Source organism: Lissotriton vulgaris, chromosome 3_1 (assembly GCF_964263255.1).
Source record: "Lissotriton vulgaris chromosome 3_1, aLisVul1.2, whole genome shotgun sequence".
Taxonomy (NCBI): Eukaryota; Metazoa; Chordata; class Amphibia; order Caudata; family Salamandridae; genus Lissotriton; species Lissotriton vulgaris.
Window position 1 is genome coordinate 490,611,436 of NC_141689.1, and position 23,594 is coordinate 490,635,029.

At 44.6% G+C, this 23,594-nt stretch overlaps 1 protein-coding gene across 1 annotated transcript in view; it reads left to right on the forward strand.

Annotated features, from left to right (window-relative positions):
• Window positions 1-1,752: 1,752 nt before the first annotated feature.
• SERINC5 (serine incorporator 5) overlaps window positions 1,753-23,594 on the forward strand; it is a 255,206-nt gene continuing 233,364 nt past the window's right edge. Inside the window, exon 1 of the mRNA XM_086960722.1 lies at window positions 1,753-2,458. Coding sequence (XP_086816848.1) covers window positions 2,432-2,458 — 27 coding nt within the window. The 5' untranslated portion in view covers window positions 1,753-2,431. The remainder of the gene's footprint in view (window positions 2,459-23,594) is intronic.

Below are 23,594 nucleotides of genomic sequence, written 5' to 3' on the forward strand. Positions count from 1 at the left end.
ACTGACACAAATATCGGCTGGGCAGGCACTGTGCCAGGTGTTGAGGGACTACAGAAACACCCCTCACAGCTCCACAGGTCGATGCCCAGCGGAGCTGGTGCTGGTACGATCGAGCAAAACGAGACTACCACAAATAGAAGCAAAAACGAGCATGGATCGGAATGACATTGCGGAAAGAGATCACGAAGCAAAAAGGAAAATGAAAGAATATGTGGATCAGCGGAGACAAGCATCGGAGTCAAATTTACATGAAGGAGACCTGGTGGTGGTGAGACAGAGACAACAACGGAAATCTGACAGCCCGTTTTCCAAAGATCCACTGACAGTGACAAAAGTGAAAGGATCGATGGTAACGGCAGTTTCCGACCAACAAAGAATAACGAGAAACAGTTCTCACTTCAAGGGGCTAAAGACGGAAGAAGAAGAATCAGCAACAGCAGCACCAGGGAAGGTGGAAGACAGAGAACTAGGAATTGACGGGGACTCAAGACCAAGAAGAACATGTAGAAAACCACAAAGACTAATTGAAGAGATCTAAAGCGACAAAGTATCTCTCTCTCTCTCTCTCTCTCACCATGACTATCAGTAAGTAATGTCAATAAGGGGGGGCGACAATGACTAGTGAAAATGTACCATGAACATTTGTTTGCGACAAGGGGGGAGATGTAGTGACCTGACAGATAGGGCGACCTGACAGGAGGGCACTGGGACCCTGTGAGTCATGAGGGCAGTGACCATGTCACCGGACACCACATCCGGTCTAGGGACAGGAAGAGGACAGAATGACCAGGACGAGCAGTAGGACAGACGTGTAAGTGACCAGCTGCAAGATAAGTAAATAAAAGAAGCTTTGCCAACTGACCCGTGTCCCGTGTGTGATATACCGCCTGGCTACCAGTGTAAACACTACACACCACATCACTCGGGGACACCACCACATCCCTGAGGGACACCACCACATCACTCGGGGCACCACCACATCACTCGGGGACACCACCACATCACTCGGGGACACCACCACATTACTCGGGTACACCACCACATCACTCAGGAACACCACCACAGCACTCAGGGACACCACCACAGCACTCAGGGACACCACCACATCACTCAGGAACACCACCACATCACTTAGGGACACCACTCAGGGGCACCACCACATCACTGAGGGACACCACCACATCACTGAGGGACACCACCACATCACTCAGTAACACCACCACATCACTCGGGGGCACCACCACATCACTCGGGAACACCACCACATCACTCGGGAACACCACCACATCACTCGGGGACTCCACCACATCACTCGGGGACACCACCACATCACTCGGGGGCACCACCACATCACTCGGGGGCACCACCACATCACTCCGGGACACCACCACATCACTCAGGGACACCACCACGTCACTCTAATACACCATCACATCAGTAAGCCCAACCACATCACATCACTGAGCACCACAACAGCACTGTCCTTGCTTGCTACCAACAACCATTGCCATAGCCAATAGGACTTGCATTAGGAAAGTGTAAGCTATTGGCTTTGTGAATAACAATGCTATTAATTTATATATTTTCAAAGCCAACACATATTAAAACATTTACAATACCAAAGGCTCACACTTTCCTAATGCGAGACCTATTGCATTACAAATGCTTGTTTATTTTGGCGCTACGAAAAACTGGCCATATTTTGAAAGAAATGCGTTTTTTTTAATGACTCCCGTAAAGCGGCTATGTGTAGTTTTAAGATGCGTCGGTGCCTAACGCAGCGCCTGCTGCTACAGGTGCACGGTAACTAGATCTACCGAAACCCCCTTAGGGCTCCCAAGGGTCCCACGGGTTTTGGGAACAGGCAGGGAACGGAGGGCAAGCACCTCACGTATCAGCCTGACACACCGAGCAGGAAGGAGATCCTCTGGGAAACACCACCGGAAAGCGTTAAATCCCCAGAACTAACTGACGACAGCGGAAGTGAAATGCGGCCAGAGCCTGGCTGGGCGTCTCGCGCATCAGCCCCGAGTGTTTGTTTGTCTTCTCGTGCTGGAGGGCGGCGCGGAGGGGATCCCGGGGAGGAGGGGCGGGACGAGGAGCCGCGGAGGGGCTGAGAGGCAGGCGCTGACTGTCCGGGCATGCTGCGGACCACTAACCAAGCTGCCGGGGACTGCCAGCTGCCCTGCAGTAGGACCTAAGAGAGACCCCATACTTCCTGCGATTGAACGGCCGACGGACAGCCTGATCTTTTGTGAGACCAGTGAGAAGCTCCCTATTGCTAACGGTTGGAGGTGCCGAGGGACAGACTGCCTGCTGTGGTAGCAGCCGGAACCGCCTGCCCCTCTGCTGCCCGTGGAGCCCGGGGCTGCATTCCGGGGAGGCTTCGTAGCCGCTTCAGTGGAGCTGGGCTGCGCTGTACTCCGGCAGCATGTCTGTGCCGTGCTGCGTGGGACAGGTAAGGAGAGACCGTGCTGCTGCTCTGTTTGTAAACAACACGCGTGGGCAGCTTGGAGTGGCTGAGCAGGCGCTGTTCGCATTGCCATTGCTAGAGCCCGGTGTGCCATATGAATCTCGTTTGAGTGCAATGCATTGTGTGGGGGTTGGCAAGCAGCGCGGATAAGCCCAGATTTGGGTAGCCCAGACTCGGCTGGAAAGTTGGTAGCCTCGCCCCCAGACGAACGGCCCGCGCTAGGAAGGCGCCGCAGGTGCACCGCCGCAGGTGCAGCACCTGCAGATCGGCAAGGATATTCCAAGGGGCGGCAGCCCGCGTCCCCCCCCCCCCCACAGGCGCTTGCCTGCCTGCGCAGGGAAGGTGAAGCCATCTCACGCCTCTTCTCAAATGCGTCGGCTCCCAGTGCCCGTTTAAACAAAGGTCGTGGAAATGTCACAAGACTTCCACTCTTTTGTCACTCCTTATCCTAGGGTTGTCTCCGTTACATTGTAGGTTGTGTGTGCTCTAAAGCAGCGCCATCTTCTGTAGCGCTCTGCCCAGGAATGTGTGTGTATTGCTTTGTAGAATGCATCTGCTATCCGTAAGCAGCTGCTGGCCACGAGGGCCACTGACTCGGACCCCCTGCATTGTCGCCCTCTTTCAGCTTCGGGAACCAAGCTCGCAGCACGATGCGTAAAATCATGCCGAAAGCCGAGAATTCACAGGTACAACTGTCGGTTTGTTGTTGTTTTTGAACTGCTTTGAAGCTGTTTACCCGGATTATAGTTGAGCCTTTCGGAGCCCCTGGCCGTTGGAGTCATCCACGCTGATGCAGTGGGGTGCTTTAAAAAGCTTGTTTCAAGATCACTCATGCTTTGTCACGTAACACTCAAGTACGTGTTTTGCCGCTGTGGCACAACCAGGCACTCTATTTATCGGCGACAAACGGTCTTCAAAGATTCTGACAAAGGGCCACATTGTCACTGCCGTAGAAGCTATAATTAATTCCTAAAATGAGTCGGTCCATGCGACTAAATTCTAAACAATGTTTTATTCCTTGCTGTTAATGTATATCATTTGACAATATTAAATCATTTTACCTTTCCTTTATATTCTGTATTTTGAGTTACAATGCAGAACACACTAGAAGTTTATCTGAACCCTCATTTCTTTTAGTGAGATCACAGCTTCTCCCCTCCCCCTCTACCCAAGTCTACAATACTCCTAACTGCGTAAGTAACCCACTGTGACACCAAATTCTCCCACGAGACCCAATACGGTTCTATCAACTTATATTTTTCATTCAGCTAATGAAACCAGATAGCCAGTTACGTCACCGCCTTAGGTTTCATCAGCAGAAGGCTTTCCATTTAATATTTTAGAAAGTGTACCAGATACCTAGACACCTCGCATTGTTTTTTTTTTCTTTCAACGTATCGGTCTATAGATCAGTGCCAATGCGCAGTTTCCTTTAAACAGTAACTGTTGTACAGAGATTTGCATAATGCCGTATTGCCATAAATATGGCCTCGCAGCAATCTCATAGTTCTAGACTCTCAACTGCTTGATAAGATGCACGTTATGTCTGGATTGTGCAGATCAAAACATAATTCTGCAGTACTTTACATGTCTCTGCCAATATCCACTGTATGGTGAGTGAATCGTTCATGTCTGTTGAGTGTCTCATTCCTTCCCCCTACAGGCCCGATTTCCTTACATACACCCCACCCTCGTCGTGCGCCCGATTTACAAACCCACATCTAGAAAGTAGGAAGTCTACACATGTGGATTTTAGTTTAAGTTGGATGTAGATTTGTCAGTTTTGATGGATTGACAACAATCGCTGTGGGTACTCCTTATAGTGCGGGGCAACTCTAGATTTCTAGTAGTTGTCTTCCTTGTCCGTACTCGGGTAGATTTGTTTCATTAAGTGGACAGTTTACCTATGTATAGCAAAAGGACATTTGCATACTGACGTCTTGCTTCTGATTTCTTTCAAGGAGTAAATGTTTTACCTGTGAACATTCTTTCCCATAATACCACATTACATTTTCTTTTTCCTCTCAGAGAAACAGTTGCTTTGTTTTTCTGCAAGTTACTTTGAGTGTATACGTTGTGAGGCTTAGCATACAAATGTTTGTGAATTACCACTCTTCTCATCACTCCTACATTTGCAAAAATGGAAAATAGTGTTTTCCATGCTCTAAGTGCGCTACATGATCTTGATTTTAAAATTCGTAAATGCATTTTTGCACAACTAATGTGTGCTTGGATGTACAAAAAGCTAGTGCCCCCCAGACGGGCACTTTGGGAGTGTGTTGTACTCCTCTACAGCCTAATGATTCCTTACTGCTCACTACAGATTGAAACGGCACCCACAGTTACTAGTTACTGTGTTGGACTGGGTCCTCTATGCACGGTCACCCTCAAACTTTTTTCCTTCACGCCTCTTTTCTGAACTAGTTTTTTTTTGTTTTTAGGATTCTCTGGACTTTTCTACTACTAAACAGTGCTAAAGTGCTTTTGCTGTCACCCTAAAACAGGGTACAATTGGCTTACTTCTTATTGTACCAATCAATTTAATTGTAAGTTTCCTGTATTTGGTACCACAGGCACCCAGGACATGTAAATTAAATGCTAGTGGGCAGCAGCACTCATTTTGCTCCCCACTAAAAGTAGTGTTTTAATTCCGGTCTCATGCCTGCCATTGCAGCCGGTAGTGCGGATTTAAATGGTAAATTAAACCTTTGCCAGCCCTAAACCATATATATATATATATATATATATATATATATATATATATATAGAGCAATATCTGTTCCCAGTTTAGACGACAGCGGACCACCACACGACTTGCAGAGTGTCACAGCGAACTTTTATTCTCCATTTGTCAGCAGTTCAGGTAGGCATGACGCGTTTCGGGCAGGGACTGCCCTTGATCACATAACGGAAATGCAGTTAGTGTCACTTTAAATAGAGCACACACTCGTTTTTTTCTTTCAATAGTAACACCACGTGTTCAAAAACATAGAAAACAGACTTTTTTAACGTGTTGGGTGTTTTACATGTGCACAAGAAATTGCAACTTTGCCAGCATAAATATAAATTATAGCAGCATAATTCATATTGCACTTAAAATAGAGATTCTTTCAATATAGTTCAATTTTGCAACGAACATATGACCGCTTAAATGCGTATTGACGTGTACCAATTTAAACCAATGACATGATACTTGGAAACTCTATAATACAACTCTCGTATCTTGTAAATAGTAATCCAGTTAATAAAACCTTTTGCAATCAATAAATAACATATAAATATGTTAAAATAGTAAAAAGTACCTTCAATGAATAAAAGGTCAATTAATAATTTACATAAATAAATATTATGTTAAAAATGTTTGTGCAAAATGGCAATTTATCATATAACTGGCTATAACGTAGCTGATATGTAATAAAGTAAATACACTGGCTCATAAAAGTGGCACGCCTAAAGGTCACGTTGCTTGTAACAAAGATTACTATTCATAAAGTGCTAATGCTGAACTGATACAATTAGGATAGAGCCTCTACCCTTGAGCCGCTGGTTCCTAAAGCAATAGATGACCAGATGTATTCAAAGTCAACTTCCAATTATAAAGTGCTGAGTGAAATAAGTGCAACCAAGATAGTGTCAAAGGTTTAAAAAGCATAGTGATACTGGGGAGAGATAAAAAATCACAGGTTCAGTAAATATAGCTCAAGGATATTGATAAATAGTTCATTCAATCTTGTACTGTAATTATCTGGACTACTTGCGATATAGTAGACACAAGTGACATAACTGATTTGATTGGTGGATGGGGTACAGGATACAGTAATAATAGTTACAGGAAGGTATGCATGTCCTCCCTGTCATTAAGGCCGTTAGGATGCTTAGAATCAAGGTTAAGAATATATCTAGTCTCTAACTGCCTTAAAGCCTTGTCTCTGTCCCCACCACGCTTTGGTACCAGTGCCTGATCAATAACAAAGTAAGTGAGACAATTTACGTCTTTATTGTGGCTCACTTTAAAATGTCGGGCTACCGGGTATGCCGGGTCACTGTGGATGATAGCACGAATGTGTTGCAGGATGCGCATATGTACGGGATTTTTTGTACTGCCAACATAACGTAAGCCGCAGGTACACGTGAGAACGTAGATGGCGTACTCAGTGCGGCAGTTATATTTACCTCTAATTGATTGTGCTTTGTTTTTAAAGGGAGTATTGTAAGTGGCAGTGTTGGCTCCAAAGTTGCATGCCCTACATGTGGCACATTTGCGAAATCCATTACTGGAGGGCATCCATGTTTTTATACTAGTAGACCCAGTGGAGATCTCTTTGGATAAGAGATTCCCTATGTTTTTTGATTTTCTAAATGTCACGCTAGGATGTTCTAATAACGTGTTTTTTAGAATAGGGTCTGTAAGAACGATGGGCCAATTCTTTTTCATGATATTGCGTATTTTGCGCTCCTGTCTACTGTAGGTGGTGATCAGTCTTGGGGAACTAATGTCATCCGCTGTACTGAGATCTACCTCAGTGGTGCTAGGCAACAGGGTGGATCTCGATCTTTCATTAGTTTTACTCATAGCTTTGTCGAGGATGTCCTCGCTATACCCTCTTGCTCGCATGCGTTCTAAGCATGATCGACTACAGATGTTAAATTGTTCCTGCGTGCTGCAAATGCGTTTAAGGCGCAGCAACTCACCGTAGGGTATGCTGGCAATTAGGTGGCGTGGATGAGCACTAGATGCATGTAATATTGCATTTCCAGCAGATGGTTTTCTATATGCTGTAGTGGTTAGTGTCTCATCAGTTATCAGTATTTGGACATCTAAAAATTCGAGCATAGTGTCACTCATGTTTGAAGTGAAGTGTAAATTAAACTCATTGGTATTCAGAAGTTCAACAAACTCCAAAGCACTCTGCATATCACCCTTCCAAATAACAAAAACATTGTCTATATAACGAAGCCATGAGATAACATTATTATCAAATATAGTTTTGTGTTCCTTCATGAGGACCTGCTTTTCCCAAAACCCTACATGCAAGCATGCGTAGCTTGGAGAAAAGCAGGCCCCCATGGCCACCCCTTGCTTTTGTCTGTACAGTTCCTTCTCAAATGAAAAGTAATTGTTATTTAAGCACCATGAAATGAGGGAAATCAACATTTTGTTATGCATAGCATATTCGGCAGGACGTGTATTTAAGAAATGTTCCACACCACGTAAACCACATTCGTGACGTATACTAGTATAGAGAGACTCTATATCTAGAGTTAATAAAATCCATTCCTTTGACCAGGTTATGTCACTGAGGTGCCGTAAAAAATCACCAGTGTCTTTTAGATAAGAGGGCATAGTTCTTACCAGGTCCTGTAAGTAGAAGTCAATGTATGAGCCCACATTTTCCGTCATACTTCCTATCGCCGAAATTATAGGGCGTCCAGGAACCGGAACAGTGTTCTTATGAATTTTTGGTAGTAAATATAGATAGGGCAACCTTGGGTGGGTGTTAAACAGGAACTTATGCTCGTCATATACCTCCAACCGGTCACTGTGCAAACAACGCCTCATGCACGTTACCTAGTACGTAGACCACGATACATACGTCCAAAGCCAGTCTTCAGGTTATATTTTTGATTTTATTTTTCAAGCATAAAGTGCAGGGGTGCAAAAAACGCCGAACAGACGCGTTTCGGGCGTGAACGCCCTTGCTCACTGTCAGCGGGAGAATGGACTAGTTCACATATAAATTGCACAAAGCAATTTCAAAAAAGCGCGCCCAATGTTAATTAGGTTCATCAACATAATCGAAGGACTTAGGCCAACACTCAGTTTGGCCCAACAACATCCGTTGAGGCCATGTTGAAATGGTCAGTCTTCCCAAATACAACATTGCGAACATGGGTTGTATGCAAGTACAAATACTATTTACAATAAACTTGATTCAAACTTTGTCTTACTTATGATACAAATGATCCATAGATTTTGTCAAACCACATTGTAAAGTGCAAATGCATGTAGTAAACTTATACATTCAGTGCAAATTTCGCCTTTATAATTAAAGTGCAAAAGTGCTGCGTTATACATTCTGTGCAAATACGTTGTAGGAAAGTGCTTAGATAATATCTGTGCAAATACGCAATAATGATAAACATGGTCATAATGGATCGAAGACAAAATGCACTCCTCACTTGAAAAGAAATGCCCTTGACAAATTATTCGTAATCGCATGTATCCATACTAATATTCTTGGGATACATCCCTAATACTCATAGTGTATATCATGGCCTTCTAAACAGGGCTTGTGCGCATACCATACAAATCAGAGACTCACCAAATTGATCTATTGTGCGCTTATGTTTACGAATGTATAAGTCCATTAGTCCTAATGAACATAAACAGAAATAATAGCGAAGGAGTGAATAAGTGTCTATGACCAAAGGTATAAGACAACTAGGGTTGTTGGAAAAATAAAAAAATACATCTTCCTTTGATTACCAATCGTTACATTAAAACCTTAGTCTTAAGATGTTACATCACATCTTAATTTGCTACAGTGTATGTCAAAGTGGATTAGACATTTGTTAATCTTAAAGAAACATAGCCGCTGCCACGGCCCATGTTTATTTGGTCTACTGCGGGAAACTATAAGAGCTGGAAATATATGGAAGGTACCAGGGATCCTGCATAAAATGACTGTTGTGCTCTCATAAAATGAATTGAGTGATGCCCATTGGTTCAGAAATGTAGGGGGACATATTAAAGAAAATTACTCAGATCCTCCCCCATGTTCAGACCTCCCGGGGTTTTACTGTTCAATCGAACAATGTAAAGTGACTCTAACTGCCTTAGCTGCTTCTCGTAATCGCCACCCTTCTTGGAAGTTCTCACGGCATCAATCACAAAATATTTGAGATGGGTCAAATTCCTATCGTGATGTTGGTCAAAGTGCCGAGCTACAGGGTAACTCTGGTCGCAGTTCACTATGGCCCTAAGGTGCTGAAGGATGCGTTGGTGCACCGGAAGTTTTGTGCTTCCAACGTATCGCAAATTGCAAGTAAGTACATATACTGCTAGTTCTGTTTTGCAAGTATAGTGGGCCTTGATAGTGATGGGTTTGGAGTCAAAGGGAGTCAGGTAGGATCTGGTATTGATGCCAAATTTGCAAGCACAGCATGAAATACACCGGAAAAAACCCTTACGGGGTGACAACCAGTCATAATTTTTAGGTGTCTCCGGAGAACTTGAAACTAATTTGTTCCGCATACTGAATGCCCTCCTATAGGTCACTATGGGCTTGTTTGGCAAAATGTCTTTAAGTACAGGATCAGTTAGGATAACGGGCCACTGACCTCTGACCAAATAGGAAATTTGGCGCGCTTGGCGGCAGTATTCTGTGATCAGTCTCATGGCATTGCTGCTCTCATTTGGATTAGTTGTTTGGGAATCTGGGGTGGGGGCTTCCAATAGACTGTGCCGATCTAAATTATTGTCTCTAGCCATTGCTTTGTTTAAGGCACTAGTCTTATAGCCCCTAGCTTCTAACCGTTTCTTTGCTTCGTTTTGGTGATGATCCCGAAGTTCCACCGTGCTAAAAGTCCTATGAATTCTAAGGAATTCCCCATAGGGGATTGATCTGATGGTGTGTTCGGGGTGAAAATTTTGTGTGTGCAGGATAGTGTTACCTGCCGTGCTCTTTCTAAAAAGGCTCGTGGTTAGTGTGTCATCCACTACTTCTACCAGCACATCCAAGAAGCTGATCTTATCTTTACTAATTTCAGCACTGAATATCAGGTTAGAATCGTTTACATTAATAGCTTCTACAAAATGTTGTGCCTTTTCCAGATTCCCTCTCCAAAGGATAAATACATAATCAATATACCTCATGTATTTCACAATGTTGTTATGCCAAGCATCCGAGTGCTGAACCCTGAGGACATGTTCCTCCCACCAGCCCACGTGGAGCCCCGCGTAGCTGGGGTAGAAACATGCCCCCATGGCCACACCCCTCAGCTGCTTGTAGACCTTGTTATCAAACAAAAAAACATTGTTGTTTAGACAACGTTCCACCATGGTTATTAACATGGAATTATGCTTGTATAGTTCCACCGGTCTTTTGTCTAAATAGAACTTAATAGCTTTAAGGCCATCCGAATGTGAAATTCTAGTGTAAAGACTGGCAATGTCCATGGTGATTAGTAGAAAATCTGCTGACCACACACATTGGTTAATGTTCCTCAGGAATTCCGTTGTGTCCTTTATGTAAGCAGGGAGAGTGGTGACAAATTCTTGTAAATGATGATCTATGTATTTGGAGGTATTCTCAAACAGACTGTTGATTGCCGAGACTATCGATCTGCCTGGAACAGGTATAACTCCTTTGTGAACCTTGGGGATGAAATATATGTTGGGCAACACAGGATGGTCTTTGTACAGAAATTTCATCTAATCCCTAGACAAAAGACCTTCTCGCTTCCACCCATTCTGTTCTTTGTAATACGCTTGTTGGATGGATTTTGCAGTCTTTAGGTCTATCTGGGCATAGCAGACAGTGTCATTTAAATGTCTGTAAGCTTCTTCCATATATTGTCTTTCCCCAAAGCACCACATTACCCCCCTTGTCAGACTGATTGATGATTACTGCTTGGTTAGATTTCAACTTTTTCATCAGATCATTATAAGGCCTCATATTGATACTTGTACAAGTAGAACTTTGTTGTTTTCTGACTTGGGTGTGCAGTTTCTTTAAGCCATTTGTTAAAAGCTCCGCATATATGTCTATGGAGTCTTTTGGCATTGATGGGATAAAGGTTGATGGTGGTTTGAAAGAGCTAGCCACATATTGCCCTATATCAATATCTTCCTCATGGGCAATGTCTTGAGTGCTTGAGCTGGATGTATTGTCATTGCGCAATGTGTGCATCGTTTTCATTAAAAGCACATCTTTAGCCTGTAACCCACTCCTCTTTGGAGTAGGGGCCATAGTTGCAGGTTTTTTTGTTGTTGCTAGGCCACCTTTAATGGTATAATATTTTCGCAATTTCAATTTTCTGATAAATTTAAACACATCCACTCTGGTTTTGCCGTAGTTGAAATTGCTCTCCGCGCAGTAAGAAAGTCCCAACGCAAGCAGTTGTTTTTCAGCCTGGTCGAGTTCAACGTTAGTAAGGTTGATAATGGTGTTGTTGTTTACTGTTTTCTGTTCCCCCAATTTTTCTTTTTCTGTTGTCGCCCCCTTCCTCTTGGCGCATTTCCTGCGTTCCCTCCGCCTTGCATTCCTGCGTTTTGTTTGCACGTTTCTGGAGCGTAAAGTGCTCTTCCGCTGTAATCTCATAAACTCCAGTTCCTCTCTGTCAGTTGGCCCATATCCCCTTCCTCTGCACCTGGGGCTCCACCATCAGATTCTTCACTGCTTGGAACTAAACTCTCATTAGAGCTTGAGGCGATAGAATCGCATAATCCAACTGATGTGGGTTGGGCTTGTGGTGGGGCTGGTGCTTGTCTGGTGCCTAGTTATCTGGAAGGGGGTACCCGCTCTTATCCATATTAACACCCCTCTAGCAAAGGCAGAATATGTAGTGTTGAATAGGTGCCCCCTCCATCTACGTTGAAGCGCTAGTCCCTCTTTCTTTGTCAGGTGGGTTTCCTGCAGGAAAGCTATGTGTACCCCTCGTCGGACCAGATAAGCGTGAATCTTGTGCCTCCTCGCCATAGTTTGAAGTCCCCTCACATTCCAAGACACACATTTTAACGGTCCTACATTAGCCATTGTCCCACAGTGTTCGATGCAGATCAATTTGTTCCGTTTCCGGGCAGCAGGTGTGACACTGTTCCCACCCCCCCTCAAAACATCCCCTTCCCCCCCCTCCCATCGCTACGCCTTGAGCCACCCCAACTTCTCTAGGCCCCCCCCCTCCCCCCCGAACAGGACCTAACTTAAATAGAGTTGCTCCCATCCAAACTGTATGTGGGCAAACACGCTTCCAAACCACCCAATCCGCGGTCTGCACCGCAAAAGGTCCTAATTCACGGTCGTAGCCGTGAGTGCCTTAAGGGCAATCGAGGCGTGGACTAGGTCCAAAGGTGGAGGCAGTCGCCCTCCCCGCTCCCATGAGGTAGCAGCGGGCCGACAACCTGACAATCTGCTCCCCACCCCATTACCTCACAGTTCACAAGTCTTTGCAGCTGCCGGGGTACTCCCTTATCGCCTTGTGCTTGTCAGATGTTCAGGATCTCCTCCGACGTATGCGGTGTCACCAACGGACCCTTGGCGCTTGCTGTCTCGGAGGCCTCCGACTCCGATCCCGTGGTTTTAGTCTCTGAATTAGAGTTCCGCCGTGATGGGGAGGCGCCCGGTCCTGACAGTGACACTACTGCCTGTAGTGCAGCCTGCCGCTCTGCCTCCGTCTGGGACACCAACGGTTTCTTCGATCCCTGTCGTCGCCAGCGCAGCCTCTGTGACTTCCGCGGCTGCGTTCTTGTTTTCTCTCTCTCCTCTTGGACTCTGGCACCGTCCGTGCCTGCCTTATACGTTTCCCACCAGTCCCAGGCATCCGCCGATGTGGGGAAGAAGTGTGTCTTATCATCCAGGACAACTCTTAGTTTGGCAGGGAAGAGCAGGGAATACCAGATGCCTTCTGTGCGCAGTTCGCGTTTGATGGATAAAAACGAAGCTCGCAGTTTCTGCGTCTCGTATGTGTAGTCGGGAGTAGGGTCACTTTACTGTTCGCTTCTTGAAAAGGCCCGCATCACGGGCCCTCTGAAGCAAAATATCTCTGTCCTTATAGTGCAGCAGTTTAGCCACGACTGGTCGCGGAGGCAGGCCAGGCTTGGGGGGCCTAGTCTGGACACTGTGGGCTCGCTCCAGGGTGAAGAATTGCGATAGTCCTTCTGGCGCCACCTCGGTCTTGAGCCAATTGTCCAAATACCCGACCATATCTTGAGGTCAAGACTAGGACAGCTTGACCTCAAGGTGGCCATGCATTATGTCCGCAAGATCCTTCTCATTGTGTCGCTGCTGCTGTCGGCATGCCTCTAGTGGCAGAGTGACCTGGAGCTGCTGCAATTCAGTGTAGCCATCGGCTCCATATCATCCTGCCACCTGACTTACAAGCATTGGCAAAGCCAAGTGATCAGTATGGCCTCCGGTGAGGAGTCGTTAGGAGCCTGGGATGCTGACTCAAAGGAAATACCCGAATTGAACTTTTATAAGTGCTTAAACTGCTGCATAAGTTGTTCTGCGTGTCACACGCTCACATTTTGTCTAATATTCATTACTCTAGGTGACTGATGTAATGCTTACAAACTTGTCTTGCATTCCGTGCGTCTTGTTTCTGTTTTGGGGGAAAATCCCCTTTGCAAGGATATGGGGGACCGAGTCGTGCCTCTTACAGGTCAGTTATTGGCACAATTATCAATCAATGCCTTTGCCTAGAGACAGAACCAGCTTCTTTGCCTTGCTTTACTGCAGTGTGTATACTGGAACAAATTGGGGGACCTGGTGAATCAACGGGTTTTCCTCATTCTGTGTCTGTGAGACAATGCATTAGTAGGTGTGGGCCTAGACCTTCTTTCCATTAGAATGACATTCTTGCTGTCCTGATTCAGTGTGCTCAGGATCTGGAAAAGAAGCATCAGACCTCCCCTGCTGAATCACATCCCTGGGCTCCTGCCCTTGTTCAGTGCTCAGTTGCTCTCTAGCTAGACACACACTCTACAAAAACACCACATCCATACATAGCATTACCTGAACAGAAAGCTGAGGCAAAACCCATAACTGTGCCACTTTAGAGTATATACAATTTGTTCCAGCTCTGTTCAGGACTCTCTGTAGTCTTTCCAAGAACCAACCTTGTGACTAAACCGTACTTGAACACAGTCAGTAAACCACCACGGCCTGTTCCAAAGAACTCAATTAAACAAGATGGCGCTATTCTGTTTTTTCTTCAATTGTTATGGCCTTTCAGTTGCATCTATTAAAGCTGTGTTATAGGAAAAGTACGTTCATCAGTTGTCCCTAAAACCTGCTCTGAAAGGCAGTTGTCTTTGCTGCAAAGTCTTCACAACTCATTGACACTTCTCCTGTCTGCTTTGTTTAGATATTTAGAACACAAAATATGTTGTCAAAGGTATGACGTTCACATTGGAGCTTTTCAGTGTTGACCCATTTTTAGGTCTAGGTTTTGACAGAACAGCTCTCAAGCAGACCTATTGCTAACAATATACATAGTGGATTTTGGGTCCGTCTCTTTCAACCATTGACCTTGTTTAACCATGTTCCTTCAGCCTTTTTGCTTGAGGCTTTTTCAACCACTCTAGGCTCAGCCGCCCAGTGGAGTGGTCATCTCTCAGCTCATGCTATTGGCTTCTGAGTGCTTACATGAACTACGTGTGGGACTAGTTTACAACTTTGACCTTCGCACAGGTCTCCTTTTAGCTTCCTCCTTGTGGTTTAGTCTAATGTACTAGCATTAAGTTAACACAGTGAAGCCAGACATGTTGGCTTTGCCAGTGCTTATTTCCGTAATAACCCCGGGATGTGCATTTTGTAGAAAAAGAACCTTTAACCACCTGGACTGGGACACAGACTCTTGAGGCCTTTTGGTAGATGCTGTCTGGTGCAGAATTTTATAGACCCGTTTCCTTTGACCTTTGCCGCTGTGAATTCTTGTGTTTTTTTTTTTTTTTTTAATCTTGAAACAGTGCAGGTTGTTATGTTATTTACTAGGCCAATATGTTTTCTGTAACGTGAATATGGTCTAATGAGTCTACGTTTGGTCGTGCCAATAAAGCGCCAACAGGGGCGCGTTCTTGTGCCCAGGCAACCGCTGTCTCTCTCAGGGCACCGGGAGTCGAACTCCAGCTAAATACCAGTGCAGGCGGTTTTTCATTGTGTGCGTGGTGGCGGCGGGTAAGGGTGAATATCTTCGCCTTTCTCTTTCCAGAAAGGGCCTGGTAGGTCACATTCTTCCCTCAGTCCTGGGCGATTGCTATGGAAGCTGTTTATATTGGTTTGTAGGAGAAAAATGGAAAAACCAACCAGGTTACTGCTGACGGGTGCAACGCTTGCCTTAGTTGGTGTCTGAAAGAAAGTCAAATGCCCAATTGTCGAGCTCCGGGACTCCCAGAAAGGGCTTCTTGGCAAGCCTCTACTCTTACACTGAGGGCTGAATAGGAAAGGAGTCGTTGTGTGTTAAGTGGAAGTCGGCGCATTGTCTTTCAAATCAAATTACATTTGCAGTTTTTGATAGCTTCTATCTGCTTTGATGTCTCTCTTTGCACACTTTTTATGAGACGTTTTACAGCCACGGGTATTAATACCGAACCCTAAGTTGTACTTCATTATTTTTCTACTTTCTTTAATCTTTCATGTTCTGCTGTGTTTTTGTCCTTCTTTCCCCACATCTCGCTACAACCTCTCTCCTATCGCTGCACACCAGACAAAAAAAATAGAATTCGTGGTTTTGGCGACAGTAGAAATACTCGCTCTCTGCCTCGGGTACTGTCGAGCAACTGAAATCGTCGTGAGGTAGAGGAGGGGATCGGAAAAATCAATGCAAGCGGGGTATGAGCTGTATGTAGCTGCTGGCGCCCCATGCTCTAGAGAATGTGCTTTTTACTGGGAGGTAATGACCGTCTGCCGTCAGCCTGGCTGCTGCCACCATCACCGCCTATGATTAGCAGCGCTCAGTTACTACTGATGTCATTAGCACCTTCAGAGCTTATGCAGAATGCTTTGTGTGCAGAAGCAGAGAATCCTTTTGTTTCATCTATGAGCATCCTTTTCTAAAATGATAGATTGCTTTAAAATCAGGTTGTATTCCAGAAAACTGGCGTCAAACCATGCCTGCCTTTCTCCTCCTGTTGATCCATGCAGGGGACGCTGGCTGTATTGATGCAACTTTGAATGCAGCACTAGAGGTGTATTTACTGAAGAGATTAGTCCAGGACCACAAATCAATCAATCAATCAGGGGGTTTAAAGCGTGCTACTCACCCAGGAGGGTCTCGAGGTGCTGGGTGGGTGGGGGGTCCAATTCCGGTTCAGCGGAAGATCAATGTATTGATGCTCTTCCTGAAGGTTTGCAGCGCATGGGAGTGTCTGATGTTGACTGGGAGTTCAGTCCAGGCTTTGGCTATGATGTAGGAGAAGGCTCTTCCACCCGCTCTGGATCTGCGGATGAGCAGAGTTTCTGCTAGGGTGAGGTCGGCAGAGCGTAGGTTTCTTTTGGGTACGTGAAATGAGACTATTGTTGAGGTATTTGGGTCCGATGTTGTGGAGGGATTTGTAGGCGTGGGTGAGTAGCTTGAAGGTTACTCTCTTCTTGACAGGGATCCAGTGGAGGTCTTGCAGGTGTTTGATGTGTTCATGCAGGGCATGCCGAGGACCAGTCTGGCCGCGGTGTTCTGGATGGTCTGTAGTTTGTGTAGCAGGAATTTGTTGATTCCAGCGTAGAGGGCGTTTCCGAAGTCCAGTCTGCTTGTTTGGAATGCGTGGGTGATGGTCTTTCTGGCTTCAGGGGCATCTACTTGAAGGTATTGCGGAGGATGCAGTGTGTGTTGAAACAGGAGGCAGTCACAGCGTTGATCTGTTGGGTCATGGTGAGGGAGGAGTTGAGTATGATGCCAAGGTTCCAGGTGTAGTACATGATCCAAAAGTATTGAATGAGCCCCCTCCATAGTTTTGTATGCTTGTCTCAGAGGAACCTCAGTAGAGCGCTACATATGCCAGGGATAGAAATTCCCCACTTTTTATGACCCAAGCAGTCACAATTCCAGGTATGTTTACTCTCCCTCGAACCTCAAGTGTCAAACAGACCCCCCCCCCCCCCCCCCCCCCCCCCCCCCCCCCCCTTATAAGAGCCATATCCACCTCCTGACAATTTGGCCAATGCAGGGTTTCTTCTTGCGGCTTCCCTATGATCCGTGCCTCTGAGTCACAGGATTGGAAACCGGCTGCCGGTAGCTCAGTGAAGAACATGTTTCTTCCTAATGCAGGAAACATACCAAGGCCTTTCATCCTACGACAGGGAGCACAACAAGGGGCATCCTTCATTCAGAGGTGAGATTTTCAAGTCCCTGGGGAGTTTGGATTATTTGGTAATTTCACCCGGAATTTATTAACAACCCAGACAGTTGAGCACTGGGCAGTATCTTATGGTCTAAAGAAGCCAACACAAAAAGGGTCCCCAATGGATTACACTGATGAGGCAGGAGTACCTGGCACTTAGGAGAAACAAAATGTAAAGTTAGCCCGTGGCGTTGATGGAAAACAATGTAGTCAGGTAGCTGGACTCCAGAGGACCTAGTGCTTGCTATCTCCTCAGAGCAGGGGTTTCTAATGAAGATCCAGGGGAAATGACTTGTATCATATTTTCATGATAATCACAAGATAAATTTGCTTACTCCTACACATGGAATCCATTTACATAGTGCTTATCCAGAATATCTGACCTGGATTTGGCGCCTGTGGACATGAGTTGGATGCCCCTGCCCTAACGCATAGACCCTTTTTCTCAGGCTTATTCACTGTGGTGCAGCCGGCGGAGAGGGTGGAAATTGAGTGGTGACTTGGGCCTAATAACCACATTTGTGATGAAAGCTTCAGGAAGAGCATGAACGAATGCAACTGTTGACACCTGGAAACCACTGTAATCCACTCAACCCAGTTTAGAAGCAAATAAAACTTGTGTCCGGGTTTAAGGCTGAAAGCAGCTATGGCAGCGCCAGACCTGCGCTGGGGGGGGGGGGGGGCGGGGGGGGGGACCAGCCTCCAGTGTAAAGAGGTCGGGCAAGGGTGTAGTGTAGTTCCTAGTTTCCCACTAGGCCCTGCGCATTGGAATAACATAAACAGTAGTATCGACATGGAACTGGCTATATTCCAGGCCTCCACTGACTATGCTAAACTTAATTGGGTTGTGTTACCAACTAGCTCAGAGGTCACTGGAAACTTTCTTCTCTGCATAGGAAGTGATCAGCTTCCTTGGCACAGACAAGAAGGGATTCAGCTTTCCAACAACCGTGCAACATGACAACTTTGCTCCTCAGATCAAGAGTCGATCTCTAGGGTCGTGTGAACAATAGACATAGATTTCACTCAGTCAGTCTAGTGCAGTTTACTTTCACAGTATGTAGAGAATAGAGAGACGGGCGTGTATCAATAAAGGTTAACATTTATTGAACAGTCTTTCTTCTCATACAAGAGAAATGTATTGCCACAATTGCAATAACTGTTATTATGAAAAGTACGTACAGTAAGATAAGAATAGCGAAATAGAACTGTAAAAGCATTGATATGGTTTCTTAGCCATACAATGGTTTAAAAGTAATAAAACATTTATACAGTCATATATACATTAGGCTAACATACTCAACTGGTGCTTCTAACTAAGCCTACCCCAGTGTGCCTGACCTAGGCCTAACACGTGAGAAGGGGGAGTAAGTAAGTAGCTTAAGTTAAGTTGGTTTTGCCAAGGTTTGTTTCAAGAATTCTCTTCTAAGGGTTTAGTCAACACCATACCTCTGAATAGAATGATGGAGGATTGGTATCTCCTTCAGGGGTCTCTCTCGATATCCCAGTCACCTGCGAGGGTAAACTGGAAGCGCCGGGACTGGATTTCTCTGCACGAGAAAGGCAGCGGCTTCTCTCAGCGCGTCTGGAGGAAGGAGGGGTGACAGCGTCCGCGGGCAGCTGGGCTGGATGTCTTCGCAGAGGACGGCTGCACGGCTCCTCAAGCGTACTGCACCATAGGTCGCGCTGTAGCGGCGATAATGGTAATCAGTAGCTTCACCACCACAGGATAGCAGGCTGCAGCGACAGAGTGCTAGTTTTTACCAACACGGGGTCATGCAGGCAGCTGGCATCAGCAACATGTTCGCTCATTGCTTAAGGCAACGTTGGTAATATTTATACCTGACAGGTGCCGGGTTTGACGCAAGTTTGCTGGACATAAGACGTCAATTAAAGATGTCACTAGGAAGTGGCAGCTATCAGTTGCTCATTAGAGTTCTATTACTAATCAAAACATAGCAAGCGGGGATTTCCAGGTTTGCTAAGTTTTTATCTTGTTGAAGAACTCGGAGTGTTATCTAGGAATATCAGATAGTGACTGCTGCTCTGTCATTGCACTAATTGGTCGCAAAGGAAGTAGCAGAGAGTCATGCTGGAATGTGGCTCTGTGGCTCTGCTCGTGTGAGGCCAGAGATGACTTTACAGAAAATCGTACTTGAACGGTTATGCCAATATAGGGAACAAAGGGCTTTATAGCCGAATAGGGGCATAAGGTCACAGTATCGATCAGGAACCTAGATAAGCACATGACACCCACTCCACGAATTCATGTCCATCAAAATTACTAAAACTAAGCAATTAGATGCATGTGTAACATTGTATAACATAGCCCACCCCAAAATACATAAATGCATTCGAAATAGGCGTACTTGTAATACATGGAATTTAGGTACTGTACGTTTTTTAAAGCATAGTAATCATTCAAAAAGTAATGCATATGAAATCAATGAACGATTATGCATAAAGAATTACACATGAAGTATCTCTGACAGAAGAAATGCGAGATAAATCATCACATAGAAAATGCATTGTAATAATGTGTGCTAGAGGCTGGTGTTATGTTGTTATGTCTCTAGAAGTGTTTAGAAATAGAAGTGTGAAGCTTCTGTTCTCTAAGAATAGTTTTTACGTTAAGCAAAGAATTGTTCGTGCCAAAAAGGAAAGGGTCAATATTAAAAAATCGTCCAATCCAAAGAAAAAATCATTTTCACCAAAGCTCCTGGCAGTTTTTGTTGATCAAAACTGAAGGCCGAATTCAGAGTTCATGGGAACGCTGTGTGTCGGAAAGCTTCTCAAAAGTTATTGTTTCTCTATGGGTGAGAACATCGTATCAGACAGGCTCGCAAAGAATTGGTCTACAAAATCAGGTGATAGTTCAACCAAATTAGATAGCGCTGAAACTTGGCAGGTGTGAGAATGATTGCTGTCATCATAGCCGGGACCAGCAATGCTCTCAGAACGTTGTACCTGGATGATGTTGCTTTCGTCACTCGCTCCACTGTTACCACTTGGCTGTAGTACAGGAGACTCCACGAATGCCGTCATCAGGATTGGTAGCCGCTGGGGACAACACAATGCGTGAGCCGTTATTGGACTTAGCAAAGTATCGACGTCCATTGGTACTGCTGATGGAAGTGAAAGACAGATGTCCAACACGCATTCCTCGCCGCAAAGCATACACCGTAGCACAGGTAAAATGCAATTTTGCCATATCGGTCTGAATGAAAGGAACCAGGTCATGTTTAGATCTCTCAGCCTGGCCAATCCGAGGACGTTAGTTATCCTGTCCCTGTAGCGCATTGCTAGGATTGTTTCTTCCATTCCCATGGGAGCTATGTCTGAGCCGAGGCTTGCCATAACGTAGCAGGATGGTCAAAAATAGAATCCCTGCGATGAGTCCAAAAAATAGTGGAATACCACCAAAGATGGAGTGCACAAAATTAGGAAAGATTCCCAAAATTGCCTGGAAGGGTGTTAGCAGTCCCGTAAAGACTGTCTTAAATATGCCTGGGATGCTTGTAGCACTAGACATGTTAAGGAGTTGCTCGAGCATTTGTACGAAATGCACGGGGCAATTTGTTGATAAAAGGTCATGGACCTCAGTAGCCGTCCTTGCGACTAGAAGATCATACGTCTCTTTAGATGACGTTATAGGCACTGTTGTCTGTAAAAGCACAGATTCCATTTTGCTTAATGTATCAATTCGTATAGAATAGAGATTCAGACGAGGCCAGAGGGGAGTCACTGTGTCTGGAGGCCCGCTCGGGAACAATGCTTGCATACAGCATTTGACCATGGACGTAACTTCTACTAGATAACTTAGTCCGGGCGCGAGGCCACAGCACCTGTGATCCGTTCTTAGAATGTAACTCCCGTTTGCGAGTTGCATAAAGAAGGGCTCTATCTGAGTTGCAGGTGTGACTAGCTGGTGGCATGAAAGGTTGTTTGATTTTCCATCACATGCTCCGTGTAAATTAATACCCTGACACAAAAGTATACCGCTTAGTGAGTGTTTACAGTTGTCACCACTAAGAAATACATTTTTGTCGCTGTCACTATAGCAAGAATGAGTGTATGGTAATTTCCATTCGGATTTAACATATCCCTTACCCAATTGTTCATACTGGCCAGCAGGTATGTATTCAAGGCATTTATGAAATCGGAAAGTTGTTATCGGAATTGTGATAATTCCGTGTATTATCCATTCAATGACAGGGCTCTCTGACATTGTCAATGGTAATCTCTCGAGTTTCTCGATGCTCAAGATTGTATAGTCTGCTCCTTTCTGTGCCAAACTGATCTGTTTATCAGTAAGGTTAAAAATGGAAAATAATGACGTTGTGTTTATTAAACGCCAAGGCACATAGCCTGAACGAAGATTTTGCAGCGTCCAGCCTAGTTCTATAATAGAGCGTAATTGAGATTGGCCATGTTGTAACATTAGCAAATCTCTGTCTATCACATCAAAGGCAGATGATACAATATTGTCCAAAGAATATATTCTGGAAGACAGAGTCATTAACCCATTGTCTACCACAGAAAGTGATTTTTCCAAATTAATACGATCAATTTCTCGTATCTTTTCAGCAGTTTCAATTTGCTTTACTTTCCAAGCCTCGTTGTAAGCAGCATAGATGCTGGTCGCTATGAAACGCTTTTGACGCTGTTTGCGTGGTCCAAGAATGAAATCGCGCAAATCAGCACCATCTTTTAATAAAGACAAGTGTTGCTTAATTTCAGCCAGTGTGGATGTAGTTAGCCATTCTAGGCAGAGTTTGCCTACACTGTATGTAGTTATAATTCCTGGATGTTGTCTCTGGGAATATCTTGAGTCTAATCTGGTCATTTTTAAACCCTGTGTTTTGTTCAGGAACCTATCTTGACAGCTATTTGTGTCTGTAGGCCAGATTAACCATTTTTTCCAATCAGGATGTGTTCTGTTGAAATGTAAAATGTGTGACACGTCTAATTCATTATCTGCAGTTGCATTCTCAGCTATTGGCTTTGGTATAGACGGTGTTTTCATTTCTTTGTTTTTGGCTAGGCCAAGACAAGATGTTTGGTGTACAGTGTCATTTAAAAATAACATTTGTTCTGGTATCATGCAGGTTCTAAAAAGTGCTTCTATGCCTTGCACCTGCCAATCTTTTGTACCCCAAATTGATTTCGTTTCAATATTAGTTTTCCAATAATCAAAACCAAATGTCATCATTTTGTCATAAAATGCTTCTGAATATATCAATTTAGAATTTGTCAGCATTGTTTTCATTCCTGTTTTATCTAACAGTTTATAATAAAACGTTTCTGCATCACTGGTGTTAAACCCTGAAAAATATTTGAATTTCTCAAAAAATGCTTTAGAACTGCTTTTAGGTGGTGTACTACAATGTTCCCATTGATTATACATAAAAACATTTCTAGGCTGTGCAGATTTATGCAAGTAATGATCCCCATAGTGGGTGTAACAGAATAACTGCTCATAACTAGATGAACCTTGTAAATAATCATGATCTGTGAATCTAGCTGACATTACTAAATCAGACATCATTTCATTAATACTGTTAAAGTCCCAATCATCAGAGAATGTACTTGGTGTAACAAAGTCACTTAAGGAAACCTTTAGTTGATGAGGATACTTCAGGATTTCGACCGGACCATAGATCTCATAGTCTGTTTTCTCCCATACTACCCCACCAGGTATTGGAATTGCTGTGACATTTACTGTTGACAGTTCTCTTTTCTTCACGTGGGATGATCTGTGTGGTTTCAGGACTAGGTTGATGTTCTGACTTGCTGTGTCCATTGTAATATATTTTCCTTCAATGAATTTTCCCAAACACAGTACCATGATGAGCCAAAGCAGGAGGAAAAATACACCTAGACCAAACCAGAACTCTAGCCAAGGGGAAACAAGGTAGATTTCCTTCAGTTGATGAAAGAGTTCCGTTGCTTTTTCTTTAAAAGACTTTTTTGTTTCTGGCATCACTTCGGGGTCGTTTAAATCTTCAGAGAAGTTGTCGAAGTTGATGAAATAACCAGAGGCAGTTCTGTCAATTGATGGGA